The 15,682-nt window shown below is 53.4% G+C and overlaps 7 protein-coding genes across 7 annotated transcripts; 2 read left to right on the forward strand and 5 right to left on the reverse strand.

The window, feature by feature from the left end:
• Nucleotides 1-201: 201 nt before the first annotated feature.
• Nucleotides 202-1,297, reverse strand: CKM354_000923900 (uncharacterized protein; the record flags this gene model as incomplete). The annotated part of the gene is made up of 3 exons (XM_044804652.1): nucleotides 202-890; nucleotides 944-1,088; nucleotides 1,139-1,297. The coding sequence occupies 3 exons, from the start codon at nucleotides 1,295-1,297 to the stop codon at nucleotides 202-204; spliced, it is 993 nt and encodes a 330-aa protein (XP_044660587.1).
• A 527-nt stretch (nucleotides 1,298-1,824) lies between these two features.
• On the reverse strand, nucleotides 1,825-2,349 carry CKM354_000924000 (uncharacterized protein; the record flags this gene model as incomplete). The annotated part of the gene is made up of 2 exons (XM_044804653.1): nucleotides 1,825-2,226; nucleotides 2,281-2,349. 2 exons carry the CDS (start codon nucleotides 2,347-2,349, stop codon nucleotides 1,825-1,827), a joined length of 471 nt encoding a protein of 156 aa, XP_044660588.1.
• Nucleotides 2,350-2,914: 565 nt separating this feature from the next.
• On the forward strand, nucleotides 2,915-3,739 carry CKM354_000924100 (SNAP receptor SEC22; the record flags this gene model as incomplete). Its single annotated transcript, XM_044804654.1, has 4 exons — nucleotides 2,915-2,948; nucleotides 3,016-3,157; nucleotides 3,213-3,532; nucleotides 3,591-3,739. The coding sequence occupies 4 exons, from the start codon at nucleotides 2,915-2,917 to the stop codon at nucleotides 3,737-3,739; spliced, it is 645 nt and encodes a 214-aa protein (XP_044660589.1).
• A 3,470-nt stretch (nucleotides 3,740-7,209) lies between these two features.
• On the reverse strand, nucleotides 7,210-9,432 carry CKM354_000924200 (4-amino-4-deoxychorismate synthase; the record flags this gene model as incomplete). The annotated part of the gene is made up of 1 exon (XM_044804655.1): nucleotides 7,210-9,432. One exon carries the CDS (start codon nucleotides 9,430-9,432, stop codon nucleotides 7,210-7,212), a length of 2,223 nt encoding a protein of 740 aa, XP_044660590.1.
• An 821-nt stretch (nucleotides 9,433-10,253) lies between these two features.
• CKM354_000924300 (uncharacterized protein) lies at nucleotides 10,254-10,697 on the forward strand (the record flags this gene model as incomplete). The annotated part of the gene is made up of 3 exons (XM_044804656.1): nucleotides 10,254-10,296; nucleotides 10,368-10,442; nucleotides 10,498-10,697. The coding sequence occupies 3 exons, from the start codon at nucleotides 10,254-10,256 to the stop codon at nucleotides 10,695-10,697; spliced, it is 318 nt and encodes a 105-aa protein (XP_044660591.1).
• A 400-nt stretch (nucleotides 10,698-11,097) lies between these two features.
• On the reverse strand, nucleotides 11,098-12,602 carry CKM354_000924400 (uncharacterized protein; the record flags this gene model as incomplete). Its single annotated transcript, XM_044804657.1, has 3 exons — nucleotides 11,098-11,956; nucleotides 12,010-12,169; nucleotides 12,215-12,602. The coding sequence occupies 3 exons, from the start codon at nucleotides 12,600-12,602 to the stop codon at nucleotides 11,098-11,100; spliced, it is 1,407 nt and encodes a 468-aa protein (XP_044660592.1).
• Nucleotides 12,603-12,935: 333 nt separating this feature from the next.
• CKM354_000924500 (uncharacterized protein) lies at nucleotides 12,936-15,165 on the reverse strand (the record flags this gene model as incomplete). The annotated part of the gene is made up of 3 exons (XM_044804658.1): nucleotides 12,936-13,436; nucleotides 13,490-13,597; nucleotides 13,669-15,165. 3 exons carry the CDS (start codon nucleotides 15,163-15,165, stop codon nucleotides 12,936-12,938), a joined length of 2,106 nt encoding a protein of 701 aa, XP_044660593.1.
• Between the last annotated feature and the right edge of the window lie 517 nt (nucleotides 15,166-15,682).

The following is a 15,682-nucleotide window of genomic DNA, read 5'->3' on the forward strand; positions in this document are numbered from 1 at the left end:
ACTCGCGACGTTCACTTTTGCCCCACTATTCACGCTAGCTCATGCTTCTTGGCAAGTCGGCCGTCTGCATGATTATTCCCTCGCAGACGATCAAAGATGCTGTCAGAGACCGTGGGTGATGACATTGGGCTTAAGCATGTATTGGCATTACAAAGACTAATTATCTTCCGCTCATGCATCGATCATGAGGCCATGAAACTTTTATATTTCATCCTCTTCTTCATCAAAGTCGTCCTCTTCACCCATGTCATATAAAATTCTTCCTCCATCGCCGCCTCCATTCTGGGCGTCGTAGTAGGGCAACACAACTCCATCGCGATCTCGCCTCTGCTTCTCTGTGAGTCCCAGCTCGAATGTGGTGTCGGCAGCCTCTTCTTGTGCCGTGACGGCCTTTTCCTCTGGAGTTCGATACTCAGGGTGATCCTCGAGCAGTATTGCAATCTCTCTGCTTCTAGTATGGGTAGCGCCTGCTCTGTCAAGAGGTAAGAAATACCACTCTCGAACCCCTCTGCCACTTTTCCTTCTATGCTCCATTTCGAGCACTAGACCACTGTCACCATTGGCACCAAGGCTTTGCAAAACGCCTTCGATGCCTTGTTCCAAACCAAAGATTGGTTCAGCATGGCTTCGTGATCTTGCTGCTTTCTGAGCCAGGACGTGATGCAAGGAATGTGCTGTAAAGATGGTCGTTGCTAGATACCGTAAAAGCACCGAGACGGAAGGCGTGTATGCGTCTTGATACGGAGCCTTTGAGACTGGGAGTGGAATGTCCGTGTGATAGAGTGCCAGTAGAGAACTTGTGGGTCCAATGAACGAGGAGAGCAAGGCGGGAACGTTGGACGCTTGCAAGGCGCTGAGTTGGTTCAAACTGTCGAACACTAACAGCTTTTCTACGTCACCTTTGTTAACATTCAAATGGTAGACATCAGGGAAGGTCACTAACTCTGCGCCGGCTCGTTCTTGAGATGTGTAACAACTTCTTTCTGCCAAGCTTGCACGCTCTGGCTCCAGGCTTTGACGAAAGCATCTGCAAGACGTGGTCTGCGTAGCGTTTCGAAGGAGACGAAGATGACTTGGACTTTGGAGAGCTGTGATTGTTTAGTTCAGACAAAAGGGACATCTGTGCCGCAACACTTACAGCAGCTCGTCTCATGTACTCGGCAAGTATTGGTTTGCCCGATTGCTCGAGGCTGTCAAGGACCAATGTAAACGGCGAAGCGCCATCTCGTCCGTTCAAAAGTCGGGAAATCAACAGCAGGTTATGCGTCCTTCGGTGCTGTAGAGAAGAGGGAGGCATGTTGTGACGTTGTGACTGCACTTTTTAAATGCAGAAGTTGATTCTTGGAAGCGGAGCTGAATTGTCAATCAAATTTGATGATCTCAAATGAATCAGAAAGCGCGCTGCTCAACACAAGCGACCATACGATACAACATCTCAATGTCGCTGGTAACATGAAGGCTGCCGCGTGGCACCCAAAAGCGAATGATTACAACAAGTGGTAGTCTGCCTGCTAATCTGGTAAAAGAGTGTGCCATAACATCAACTAAGCGATCGTCCTCAGTTGCTTCAGGCTTTGCCAAAATTAATGAATCGTGCTGAGTCCCGTTTCCATTGTGAGCATAAGGCTACAAATAGCGTATAGGCCTGTATGAGGACGCTGGTATGTAGCATTGTTGCATCAGTCAAAAGAGCGCGAGCACAGCATAAGAGCCATATGCTTTTGTGTGCGCCTCGTCCGCTCATGGGGATTCATCACCGTCAACTGCCCTCCACGCTCTCGGTTCAGCAGTGTAGCCTTTCTGGTACCTCTTCGCCCTTTCAACCTATTGAATCTTCGAGACTTTGGCACTGGTGTTAGCTGCAACTTTTGCGGCATCTCGAGCTTCTTCCTCCGTCACCCGCTCAATTTTCTTCTCCTCAAAGCCCTCGCGCTTGCACCAATCGTCCTCACGTATCTTGTCCTGCCATTCTGCCCACACGCCACTGGCACGCTCCTGCCCGGCTTGTATAGCCTCTTCGCGCCATTTCTTCGTCTCCTTGCCGTCGTTGAGATCATCTTGATATGATCTAATCTCTTCTTCGATGTACGATCTCAAATCTGTCTTGAGAGGGTTGATGTTGATATCGTGAGCTTCTCCGCCTGACTTCGGGGGAAGTAGGTCGTAGAGCTCTCTACGGGTCTCGACTGGCAGCGTCTCCCAGGCAGAATCTTTGCGCAGCACAGTCTGTGCTGGAGTCAGTCAATTGTGCAAGTGCGCCGAAGATGAGGTCGAGCATACGGGAAGGTCAGCTGCCTTGCCAACCTTCGAGTTTGGCTGGGTCAGCCAGCGTCTCTGCGGTGGTGACATGTTGTTAATGGTTTCGTGAACTGAGCGTGCGGGCTGTTCGGTTATCCTGAGCTGTTCGTTGTGAGATGTGGTTATGTTCAAGCAATGCCTCGATGTTTGATGTTTGTGGATCGCTCAAGGGCTCGGTCAAGCGCATGGGAGGCGTAGCAAGCAAGAAGAGATGGCCATGCTTCCTACCGTTCTCTGCCCATCGCAGCTGCGAGTTGTTGTCGTGCCGTCTTGCGCTTTCCCGCGGGCAGTCGCAGCCTGGCTCGCCCTGCTGACCGCGGAATAATGCTCAGTCCGACTTTCAGACGGGTTGCTAGTAGACTGAGGGCAATTGCGATGGTGAATACCCCGTATTCAGCTGTTCGTGGCCAGTGTTGTGTGTGTGTGTGTTGTTTGGGGCCGGGCGCTGGGACACCTTTCATCCCTCCATCGGCTCCACAGCACACGTCGTCGATACGCTTGATCGTAGGCCCCATGCCACCGTATCAACGACACCTGTTCAACCTTGCTGCTATAACATCCACATGCGCCCTACGAGCTCGTCAGCACGCCCGTAGAACCCTCGTGTCGCTCTGCAATGATCTACACCACGCAGATCGTGAGGCTCGACGGTCAGTCGCACAATTGCGGTCCGCAATTCTTCGTAGCATACACCACTGACTCCCGCGGCGATCGCAGGCCTCACGCTCGTGGCCTCTGTGGACGACTCCCAGATCCAGGAAGTCACAGAGCTCAAGCAGAACATCCGACAGGTCATCAAAAAGCTCACGCCCTCCTCCGAACCTCGCGCGTCCATCGAGAGCTCGAAGTACACCATTCAGTACGCCCACGACCCGCACCGATTCGCCCTCGCATACCACTGATCACGCCGACAGCTACGTCCTGAACGATGCGGTGGCATACCTTGCCATCACCGAGCGCTCTTACCCAAAGAAGCTCGCCCTGACATACCTTGAGGACATCCGCGCAGAGTTCCAGACCTCGTACAAGCGCGACGAGATCCACGATCCGCAACTACGGCCGTACCAGTACTCCGAATTCGACCGCTTCATTGAACGCTCGAAGAAGACCTACCAGGACTCGCGCGCGACGGACAACCTCAGCAGGCTGAACGATGAGCTGAAAGATGTCACGCAGGTCATGACCAAGAACATTGAGGATTTGCTATACCGAGGAGACTCTCTGGAGAAAATGGGTGAGTCTATATGCCACGAGGATGTGACACAGCACTTTCTGACAGCTTGTGTCAATAGGCGATATGTCGTCCCGGCTCCGAGACGACTCTCTCAAGTATAAGCGGGCCGCTGTCCGGATCAATTGGGAATTGCTGCTCAAACAATACGGCCCCTTCGCTGGGCTAGGACTTCTCATTTTGCTTCTTCTCATTTGGCGCTTTTGGTAAAGTATACTCCCAGCTTGAGATTGTTTTCTTGATCGGAATTTAGGCATAGCGTGGCGTTCAGGATAAGAGCAGCCCGGCATAGACACCTGGAAAATTTGCATGATACCCGAGAGCGTACAGGATAGCTCTTCGAACAGCACAAGAGGCATTTGAAGCCCGTCTTGCCTCACCCGCTTGCTGCGACAATCTTCCATATGTGGTTTGTTGTCCTTGTCTTTTATGTTTTCTTGTCTCCTAAATTCAAATGAAGATAGCTCAAAGCAACCTATCAAGACGGGAATACGGACTGAGAGAACGAAAGAAGAAAAGAAGAGATGAGACAACCTCACTACGAGAAGCATGCCTGCCAAAGAGGACTTCGCTGGACTTACCTGTGGACAACGCAGCACTCATGGCTGTGAGCGCGTTCATCCGGATGTCGAAGCCCGCACACTCAAGCTGGTGATGCGTATAGTAGAGATCTCTCCACAAGCCAGCATGAAGCGGAGAGAATGGAGCTGGCCTTTGGGCGTTCTTCCACGGATTTGGAGCCTGCAATGTAGGCACCACTTGCATGATCCAAGCGGCCCAGGAAATACAAGATGCTGCGCGCCGACGCTGGCTCCTCGAACCCATCGTCTGCACTGGGAGGTCAACTAGAGTACCAGTAGCAATCAGCTATGGTAGAGGAGCCATACGCCACATGGCTGCTACTTCGTTCAGCGAAGGTATGTTGCAGCTCTGCGGTGCTTCTTGCTCGTGCTGGCACGAAGTATGAGACATCTGGTCTACTCCGATCTGTGAACTCTGGTATCTGGTTTCCTGACGACCTGCTAGTGAGCCACCTCTTGCATTGGCGCCAGTTCCAATACCCGGTCAAACAGTTCTATCTGCCATATTCCGCTCAGACCATCGATGAGGCTCTTAGACTGATTGGCACCTGGTGCGCATCGAAGTGTCGCTTGTCGCAGAGCGGAGGTGGCGCGGCAAGCAGGTCAGCCTTGCTCAGCCATGGGATGAAGTGTCCACTCATGTCCTGCTCCCTCTGTCTGCCTCGTGTCTCGCAACGCGGTCGCTGCCCCAAGCCGCGTAGCCACCGCTAGAGGAGCCGAGAGTAAGGTTGCGGTCGATGTGGTCCTGCTCCGCCGTGGCTTTCTCCGTCTGCTCGCTGGATTCGGCGTATGCTCGCTCGTCCCTCCCTGTTGGTATGGTGCTGGTTCGACTGGACAAAGAAACAGCTCGTGTTGCTGAGTGAGGACTGGGCCGTGTGATGGTGTCGCAGTCGTCGCATGGCGGATGTCCGCACCGGGCGCATCGGTTGGAGCCCGTATTGCAAGTTCCGCAAGAACAGCAAACATGCATTGTGGTTGCGCTCGTTCACAGCGTTGTCTCGAAGGCTCTGATGCTTTCTCCGGCGAGAAGCTTGTCGTCAAGAGGTCTTCGTGAGCATTGGATGGTGTGGTGTTTGGTTGTTCATCGACCTCGTCCCGCCAAGCCTCCGCCAGCCCGCGCAGCTCGCTGGTCCACCAGCCCTCCTCGGCCACAATATCTTCACCACAACATGGAAACACACAATATGGGTATGCGGAGGTTTGCATTGAAGTGCTGAACAAGCTCATGTGTATATCTTGTTGTGGTGTCGCGGTTGTGGCGAGTTGCTGCCAGGGGAGGGAAACTGGCTGATGAAAGGATATATTTGCTAAGATTTTCTGCTTACTGTGCTCTACCACTAGATCGCCATATGACATGGTACCTTGAACTTTCGGCTTCAAGGATGGTCTGGTGGTAGAGTAGCAAGAGGGGGGATTTCGCCGCCGCTAACGTGACGTCCATGTACAGCATAACATTCGCCCAGTGCGGGACTAACTCGGTCACAGAACATTCATCCACAAGTCATCGGTTCGAAACGGTGGCTTGTGTCCGAGAGCTTAGCTCTACGGTGCTCGTTTCTTTTTTCCCCTCCTGTCCCATCTTTTCTGTGCGTCCACCACACAAGAGACGGGCAAATGCGAAGGATCGTTACTTTTTGTCTACTCGCTTGGCACTAATGGCAAGTACAGAGGCATGGTGTTGGCAGAGGTGATCAGCCAATCCAGGGCACAGCTGAACAGCAATACTTTTGCCTCGACATCGATTGCAATCTCCACAACACGGATGGAACACTTCACGTTAGAAGAAAAGCATCGCCGAGCTGAGAGCATCTTCAGCATGTGCGCATCGGCACTTTGTACCTTGCGTTGATGTCGTGGTGGAATTTTGCATGTTTTTGCGACTTCCATTCAGCTTGGCTGGACGTGGATTCGCGGCCACCAAGTGCTTAAATGCCGAACAATTTTGCCTCGAAGGCAACACCACACGCAACAACGCCTGTGAGATAGCTTTCACCCGCTGGGAAAGTCTGGAAGGCCCATAAGATGCACCTCCTATCTAGCTGTGCATGGCTGCGCGGGGTTGTGGGCTTGTGGAGAGCATTCGAACACTGGACGTTCGCTGTTCGAGCAGCTCAGCGGACGACATGAGCGAGCGAGCAGCGACGAGCCTCTCGGTCTCCGCAGCTTTCACCTCTGATGCCATAACGACTCCGACAGTCGCAGACAACAACACCGTGTGAGCTCTATGCATGAGCTGGCTCTCTTCATCAAACACACCGCACGAGCTCCGTTCCAGTACACGCAGAGCAGCGCGTGATTGCTAAACTGCACGATGTCATGGCGGTGCCAGGGCCAGATTGCGCTCGAGCGTGTTCACCGCCCTCTTCACAGCACTCCGCACAGCACTCAGCTCATTGAAAAGCAAGTTACCAACCCGAACATGGCGGTAGGGCCCGTGGGTCCCCAGCTCTGCTCGAGCGCGGAGCGCACAGGGAGGTACAGGTCCAATGGGCATATCAGACAACCACTGCGAAGGCGCTAACGCTCATGGCTCAAGGCAGCCAACTCTCAGCTCATCCTCGCGCTCAGCGGTCCATCTTTTCACTCCGCGCTTACGTTGAACTCAGAGCGCCACACATTCAGTTACCTCTAAAGCCGACACTGGCTTGATCGCGCACTGTCTTCCACCTCTCTTCGTCTTGAGAGAAACTCCATACACGATCCGACCTTCCCTACCCTGGCGCTCTGTCTCGGCCATCAGGACCGGATCACACGACGCTCGACGAAGCACGACGGGGGCGGAGGCGGAAAACCCACACGCGAGTCGCACATTACCAGCTGTTGGCTCTGAATGCTGCTGTCTCCCATCAGCGCGAGGTGACTATGCCATTCTGTAGATGAACCTTTCTTATTTGAAGACGAGAGATACACACAGGAAAACGCGCCGTGGCAGTGGCCATCTCGTGCAAGTTAGACCTGACAACGGAGCCAGCGCTGCATGGGTGAAGAGCTTCAGGATGCGAAAAAGGGAGTCACACCGCAAAACGTAGCTTACGAAGTTGAATTCGGGGGTATAGTAAAATCTATGGAGAAACGACTCTATAGAGAACAACAAGCACATCACAGGAGCGCCGTGAGAACGCTTTCGCGTTTCGTCAGCATTTCCTCCCATTCAGCCTCTGGGTCACTCAGCGCGGTGATCGCGCCTCCAGCACCAACATGCCAATCGTCACCTTCATCGTCCCATTTGAAGGCGGTACGTATCACGACCGAGAAGTCACCACCACCACCGACATCAAAAAAGCCAAGAACACCGCTGTACAGGCCTCGGGGTTTGCCGCCTTCGATTTCGGAGAGTAGTTCGCAAGATCGCTTCTTCGGAGCACCAGTCATAGAGCCAGGTGGCAAAGAAGCAGCAAGAGCTGAGACCCCAGAACCTCCTTCGACAGTGCCCTCGATCACAGATACGAGTTGGAACACAGTTTGATATTCTTCCACCGACATGAGCTTCGGAACATCCACCTTAGCAATACCTTTCACGCCTGCCAGGTCGTGCCGAATCAGATCGACAATCATGAGATTCTCAGCGCGCTCTTTCGGAGAAGCGAGAAGCTCTTCGGCTTTTGCGCGAGTTACACCTGGAGCCTTCTTGACTGTTCCTTTGATTGGCCGGAACTGGCATTTGCCGCTGCGAGACCACGATAGGAACCGCTCCGGACTACTGCCAACAATGGATATCCCAGGTCCTTCGCTCTGTTGCAGACGCATGAAGGTGCTGAAAGGAGCTGGGTTGCGGTCACGGAGCTGTCGATACATGGTCCACGGCTCGGCAGAAGTGCGAAGTGTGGTTTGATCGGTCAAGCACAGCTCGTAGGATTCGCCAGCTCTGAGGTTTGCTTGGCAGTCCAATACCTTTTGGCAGTATTCTTGTTCTTCAGGTCCATCTGTTAAATGTGCTACCAGCTTCTCTTCTTGTAACTGGCTGTTTATGGTAGGTATCTCGGTGAGTTGCACAATGAGAGACTGAGTAGCTCGCAGCCATTTGTCATCGGAGGTACGAACTGTCTGCAGGTAGGCCACATGGTCGACGTGGTCCAAAACGATGCTTCGCTCTGCCATTACGAACCAGAGATCGGGATGTGTGCGGTTAGCACCAAGTGGCGTTACGTCTATGCTCTGCAGGCCCGCCTCATATGAAATGGATCCGATCAGTCCGCCCCAGAACGGAGAGTTAGACGGGCCGCTCGTTGCCTTGTTTGACAGCATGATGTCTTCGATATGTGCAAACGCATCTTTGACGCCTTGAAGGGGTATTCGTTCCGTGCTTCCGTTACTAGCCACTTCCATGTAGCGATCAAGAGTGGAGAATCGGTACTGCTTGGAAGATGCTGAAGGAAGGCCAATGATACTGAAGCGTCCTGTCTCCGCATTCACTGGTCTGCCGTTGCGAGTGCCCGATTCAAGCAACAATGGTTGTTCGCAAAAATCCTGTTCCTGCAGCATCTCCACTATCGAGGCCACATCTGGGAGCTGTTCGAAGTCCATTTGAGTCCACTGCACCGCTGCGGAAGACTGCAAAGGCTTCCCTGCGTCACAAACTTTGGTTGAACGTTCTGCGACAAGTTGTTGCACTGGCCTTACTGCGCGGTTCTGACTCCGCCATTCGCAAGCCTTGTCCCACCAATTCTTCACCAATTTATGGCCTTCGCTGTTGGTGCAGATGGACTCGGGATGATACTGAACGCCCCAGAATGGCTTACGCTCATGTCGTACACCCATTAGAGTAGGTCCATTTGGAAGACTCATTGAGGTCCAAGAGAGTGGGACGAGTTCTGGGCATTTCTCCGACTTCTCCCACTGGCTCGATGATCCCCAATCGTCGACAGAACTCTGCTGTCCAAGCGTGACGTGCAGAGAGTGATACTGAGTGGCAACAACCCGACCGGTGTCAGCATATATGTCTTGGTGGCTGTGGTCTACCATAGTCATGATGCCATGTCTAGGCTCCTTGAGTCGCTCAATCTTGGCGCCAGATGCTAGGCAGAGGCTTTGGAAACCAAGGCATATTCCCAAGACAGGGAGCAGGTGCTCCTCAGGTAGACTCCATAGCTTCCCAATCAAGCCAACGTCTATGGCGTTGGCAGGATGACCGGGACCAGGACCTGCGACTACTGCGTCGAAGGCATCTAGATGATCGAAGAACGCTTCGTCGTTGAGGACAAAGCGAGCATCGTCGATCTTGATGCTTTCAACAGTGACCGGTAATTCGGCTTGAAGTAGTGCGACTATCGAGTTGGAAAATGAATCGTATGCGTCAATGAAGAGGATCCGGTGTCGTAGCATGTATACCAAGTGTGTGGGGTGACTCTGCTCGGAGGCCAATGCGATTGTTGGAGAATGTGGCGTTGGACGTGCCGCAGCGAAGAAGAATCCACTACCGCCCACACCGCGACCTCTTCAGAAGCATATTAAAAGAGTGTGCTCATTCACAGCGATCGTGAGGCAGAAGCGTGGTGGTTCGCGATAGAGTGACATCGGAGAAAGAAAATTGCCCGGAGCGGTCCCCATGGCTGGCTGGCCGGAAGCCGAAAGCGACCGAGAAGTCAATCGAGAAAGAAAGACTGCGGGCTGGTTGGCTGCTTTGCCGACCGCTGCAGCAACCACATCCTTTCCTTCCGCCACCGCTCCGCTCCGCCCTCTCACACCACCACCACCACCACCGCGGGCGATGACAGCATGTCGTGCATGTGCGCACGATCACGACGTCCGCTGTAATCTCGCGGTCGCACAAGCAACGACCAAGATCTGCACAGCGTAGGCTAATCTTACTTTTAGTCGAGCGCTAATCCCGGTGAGCAGGCTGTCATGTGCAGGGCATGTGCAGCACACCACCAATAAAGTATTCCTGTACCATCACGCGGTGTGAAGCCGGCTGACGGGGATGATAAGAGAAGGGGGGAGCAGACACCCAAGTCAACCTGCGTCGCGTGCCTGCTAACTTAGCGACGTACCAGGCAAGGCAAGCTATTCCGTCAGTGCTGCTGCTTTCCTTGCTCTTCTCTTCCTTCTTCCTCTCATCACTCTTGCATATCGTCGCCAGAAAATTGTTGAGCACGCAAAGACCCAAGAAGAACACTCCAGAACCCCGCTCAAGCACCTCCAAAATGGCAGACACCAAGCCCGCAGAGACCACTCCAGCTGTCGCAGGTAGGTGCCGCGTTCCCCTGATATGTCTCCTCACAGTGACCAGGAGCAAAATGTGCTGACGACAAAAATAGCTCCAGTCGACAACACGACCGCGCTGCCCACCATCGAGAACGAGGCGCCAAAGGCCGACGCAGCTACCACTGACGGTAAGAAGAAACCCACAAGATGGCACTCAGCGCATCCTCTAACGAATCCCCACAGGCACCGCCCCAGAAGCCGCAGCTCCAGCCGATCAATCCACTGCAGCACCAGCAGCCGCCGCAGAGCCAGCCAAGGCAGAGCAACCAGCCGGCGAGACCACCCAGACATCCAAAGCCGACAAGAGGAAGAGCCGAGTCGGCGATTTGGCCAAGAAGCTCCAGTTCTGGAAGAAGGACAAGAAGGAGGATGCTGCCAACTAGGCGCAAGAAAACTTGTCCAACAGAAAGAAGAACAAGCAAACCTTGTGGGCATGAAGTTTTTATTTGCGCGGCGCTGTTTCCTCAAGAGATATCCTATGATACCCTTCCATGTTTGATATTATGGCATGGCTAATTAAGCAGACGAGACTGAGCATCAGGTCTGGAATCTAAAGTTGATTTTTGTTGTTGTTTCACCGGTATCTTGCCACTTTCCATTTCATTGTGCTCTACCTATCTGTCGTACCCATCGTACTCATACTTGAAAAGGGGTCGATTGCCTTGGCCTGACCATTGCCGTAGTTTTGGCGCAAGACTCATTTCTCGGCCAATTATTGCTTATCGGCACTTCTGACTAGCTTCGAGCGAGTGATCCACAATCGTCACCGAGTCACTTCACCTCTTACTCCTCATCTAGTTCAGCTAGCTGCTTCTCAATAGCCTTCTGTTGCAACGCAAACTCGGCCTCGGCATCGATTCTGGCCAGAGCAGCTTTCTGCCTGATGAAGCTCGTTTCCAGTTCAAGCTGCAACTTGGCCCTTTTGCGTTGTTTCGAGCTTGCAACAAAGATCTGCGCCTGAGCAGCAGCCGTACCTTCGGTTCCGTGTGCGCAAACACCATGGCTAATGACTGATGGCGTTGGCCTCGGAGTGACAGGGCCATTCTGTGTCACAGCGCGGGCTTCGATGAACCTGCAATCGTCGTCGCTATCACGAGGCTCAGCCTTGATTCTGGTGCCTCTGTCTTGCAGTCCAATACTAGTAGTCTTTGTGGGAGTGGCTGAAGCTTCACGCTCATCTCTGCGGCGGGATGGTCCACAAGCCTGTTCCGGTGGTGGAGACTCTGAGTGCACTACTCGAGGGTGCTTTCTGTGACCCAACGTACGACGAGTCCGAGTTCGCTTCGGAGAGGGAGAGTCTGAACAATCGCTTAAAGCATAGTTCAGATTACGTTTAGAGCGCCTGGGACGATCTTTTTGGGTGGGATAGCCTTCGGACGACACAGGAGGGCCTTGAGCTCTGTGGTACTCTGCTAGGGGTTCTGCGTTGTCAGTAAGTGCGACAGAGGTGTCGAGCTCGTGAAGAGAGCCGTCTGAGCCATCATCTGCGCCGAGCACCATGGTGTTTGCGTTCACGATGTCCGGTTTGCCCTCGATAGCTTGGACGTTCTTGTATTCCGCAAACAGAACAGGACAATTCTCGCTGTTCAGGTGCTGAAACCATGTCTCGTCAATGGCAAAAGGCTGTGTCTCGACTATGTTTCTGAAATCGTCTTGTCAGCTTCTGTCGATCATAAATCCCTTTCGTAGACTTACTCTGGCGGTATGGCAGGCACCAACGGGTTCCGCACATCATAGTCCGTTCCCACGCGGTCAAGCGTGAGCTTTCCGCGTATGATATTGATTACGACAGAGCCTTTATTAGCAACGCCGTAGTCACGGGTCCACTCATCGCCTGCGCACGGCTCTTCCTTGTCTGCACCCTTAGCAAGCTTTCGAAAATTAAGTGATCAATACTTACTCATCGGCACTGGCAAAGTGTAAGCGTTATTGGTGCAATCGAGCTCAGGTAACGGCTTTGTATGGTTCCACCGAATCCACTTGTCGAATGTGACATGGCAGCCCCCATGCTTCCTCGACAATGGTATCGCATAGCATTGCGAGGTCGTTATGCTGTCTGCTCCAGCTGAATTGCAGACAATTTCCACTTTCAGCGCGTTCGCCGTATACTGTCGGAACTCTGGGTCAAACTCCAGGCAGACCTTGAATGCCTTCCCAGAGGCGCCGGATATCAGTCGACTGGTTGTCACCCCGCCTGGGAATTGGAAGTGATGATTCGTGTGCTCTTCCATAATTCCGTCGTCCGCCACGGACCTAAGCTCTACCCGAACGCCTTGCTCGCTCCACATGATGGCAGAATTCTTCAAGTTGTGGTGTTTCTGTAGCGTTGGCGGTGCTATCAGTGGAACGGCGCGCAGGATGTGTGGGTGTTCAGGTGAAGTGAAACCAATGAGCCTCACAATTCTTTCCCTGTCCACTTAGATCCGATTTACGATGAGCCGCGCTCACTTCGACTGCTCAGATGTCCCTTGAGAGTAACAGTGCGGGGGATGTTGAAAGGTGTACACATTTGAGTCGTATATTCGTAAAGCGCTCGCACGCTGTTTGCACCAGATGCCATCGGTTCATGCAATCGTCTCTCGTAAAACATAACCTGCACAACAGATCTTTCAGTACCTCGCTCACATAGGCCCAACTTGCAACCAAGGTTGAAGCATGCCGAGCTCATCTTCTGCCAGTGGCCTCACACTGGGTCTTCTCTGTTGGTCCCAGCCTCCGTCTTCCATCACTGCGATGTTTGGCATTCCAAGATTGCCGCACATGCTCAGTGTTCGGAGCATGCTGACGCTTTGCCTCATGCTCCATTGCGGACTCGTCCTGCCGTCGACGTTCGTGCTGAAGATGCTTGGTAGCTGGGCATTTGAGTTGTTTCCGGGCGCGAATATCTGTCGCTGCTCGTCTGGCGGCGGCAGTGTAACGCTCTGCATCTCAAACCCAGCTAAACCCTCCACTTTCGCCATCAGAGGCTTCAGGTAGCGTGACTCTTTGCCGCGCATGGAAGATAGACGGTTCAACAGCACATGGAGATAGTGCTTCCCTTCGAGAAACGTTGCCGATGTATCACCGGCAGTACAGCGCAAGACGTCTGCAAGGCATCCGGCGATGTCGGATATCTTCTGCTCCTATTCAGGTGTCAATGAGCCGCTAGCGTAAATTAGTGCTCGAAACAACTCACCATGCCAATGCCGTGAGAGTCCAAGGCAAGTGCACTTGCTCCGGAAGTGATCTCTACGACTTTACGTGCCAGCTCGACTGGATAGTCCAACCTCATACCTGCTTCACCCTACAAGGAGAGATATGGAGTTAGCTGACGTGCAAAACGAAGCAGTGCTTTAGAGATGGGCAAGATCTTACCTGACCCCAAATCAGACCGTTGCTCACTCCCATTTGCCAAGCTAAGACGTGTAACCATTCGCGTGTGATACTAATGTCAAGTTGTTGCGTTTCGCTGAGCGCACCGACCAGATTCGCGTTCACACTTTCGTCAAGCTGCTTCTGCGTTCGCACGAGCCAAGCTTCATCGCACAGACTGGCTCTCCGAGTGCCACGCCACGCGCTCACGAAACTGTCATCGACAGCACTAAATAGATTTGCCAGATTAACGAAGCCGTTCAAGAGTTGCGGATCCTCGCTTTCAAATACAGCTGGTAGAGAGACGGATGCGCTGAGTCGAGTTCGCTTTCTTCGCTGGACTGCATATGCTCTCTCGGTGATGAACAGTAGCCAGTACAAACGTCGTCGCCATTGCGCATCTATCGGATCAAGCTTGTCGTATTCCTCTTCATCGTCCATACACATGTTTTCCGAGAAGGTAATGCTTTCTTGCAAAAAGTACCAAGCCTGATTGTGCTTTTCATGGTTTCCATAGAAGCAGAACAGGAAGAAGCTGGTCATCACATTCAAAGTTGTAGCTTGCTCGGGATAGTCGAAATTCTTTCGCTCGCGGAGACACTCCTCAGCAAAGATGGCGTCGTTTCTCTTGACCGGATGTATTGATGGTGGCTGTGGGATCGAGGTGTCCAGCTGAATCACGGTGGTTGCGCACAAGGCACACAAGAATGCATACATTTCAGAGCTCATATTGTGATTGGAATAAACGCCTGAATCCAGGAAAACTGATCGATCCAGGATAGGCATTATCGCGAACATGTGCTCGAAGAAGAGCTGAACGAACGGTAGGAACGTCTCTGGGGGTATTGCACGGTGGCTGTGATGCTCGGAAGCACTGGGAGAGTAGACGCGCGAGTGCCCATCACTCCCGGCAGCCGATGCGGTCTGATGTGTATTGCCTGTCCAGCTACGCTGTGGTGGTGTGGGCGGCAGTGGTCGTTGCGTCTGTGGCTCCGGTTTGACCGCATGCACATGTGGCTGTGGCATTGAAGTCGGCATGGGCTGGTAATACGTCGGCTGATCTGGAGCTACGCTCGTGGGCTGCGCATAGATGGCATCTCGACTGTGTTGTCCTTGATATGGTGTCGCACCTGGCGGCACGCTACCATTCGTCCCCCAGCCCCAATTACTGCCAAAAGCCTGGCGAGGAGAGGGAGGACTGGCCGAGCTGTGTGTGTTCGACGATGCGTCATCGTCTATACGCCTCAGTGCATGTAGCACTCGCGCACTCCTTAGGCCCTTGGGTCCCTTCTTCTTAGGTATGGCTAGGTAAGCACAGCGGATGCTGGCTTTCTTGCACGGTGTGCATGGGTCCTGTCCGTCGCATCGCACCTTGCGCTTGCGGCAGCAGTCGCATGCCCTCTTCAGCGGTTGCTTTGGTGCGCTGCCACCACTGCTACCATTCTTCTCCGGCGGTGACGCCGTGGGCGCAACTTGCGCCGGTTGTGTCTCTGAAGCCATTTCTACCAATCACGCGGCGCGCCGCTCGCCCACAAAGCCGACGCGGTCCTTCTCACTCGTAGCTCTTGTATGCCATGCCAGCGTGTGCCTCGAACAGTCGCGGATGTGCAGCCACGCAATGATGGCTCTCGAAGGTATCGTGGATCGTGTTTCGGTCAAGTCGGCGTCTGCGGAAGCGAAGGTTCTCAGTGACGACTCGCAAGAAAGGCGATGGTGTAAAGCGTCTACACTTAGGGCGGCGCTAATGCTGGTTGTGGGGTACTTCCGCCCACGCTTCTCCTTCTCCACGCGGCGACTTTGTTACTCCATCAAACACCGAGAGCACATGCGCGGCTTTGCCAACGACCAACAAACGCACATCGCCACCGCAGGCAGTGTGGCGAAGCTGCGTTGGCCATGGCAGTATCTGCGCATCGGCTGCAGTGGTCAGCGCTTGCTTCCGGTCTGGGTCGCGTGCATCGGAGGATTGCATGCTCGGCATACCATTCATACGCAAGCATCCGAGCTCTGAACCAGG

Source organism: Cercospora kikuchii (genome assembly GCF_019650295.1).
Source record: "Cercospora kikuchii DNA, contig_00006, whole genome shotgun sequence".
Lineage (NCBI taxonomy): Eukaryota > Fungi > Ascomycota > Dothideomycetes > Mycosphaerellales > Mycosphaerellaceae > Cercospora > Cercospora kikuchii.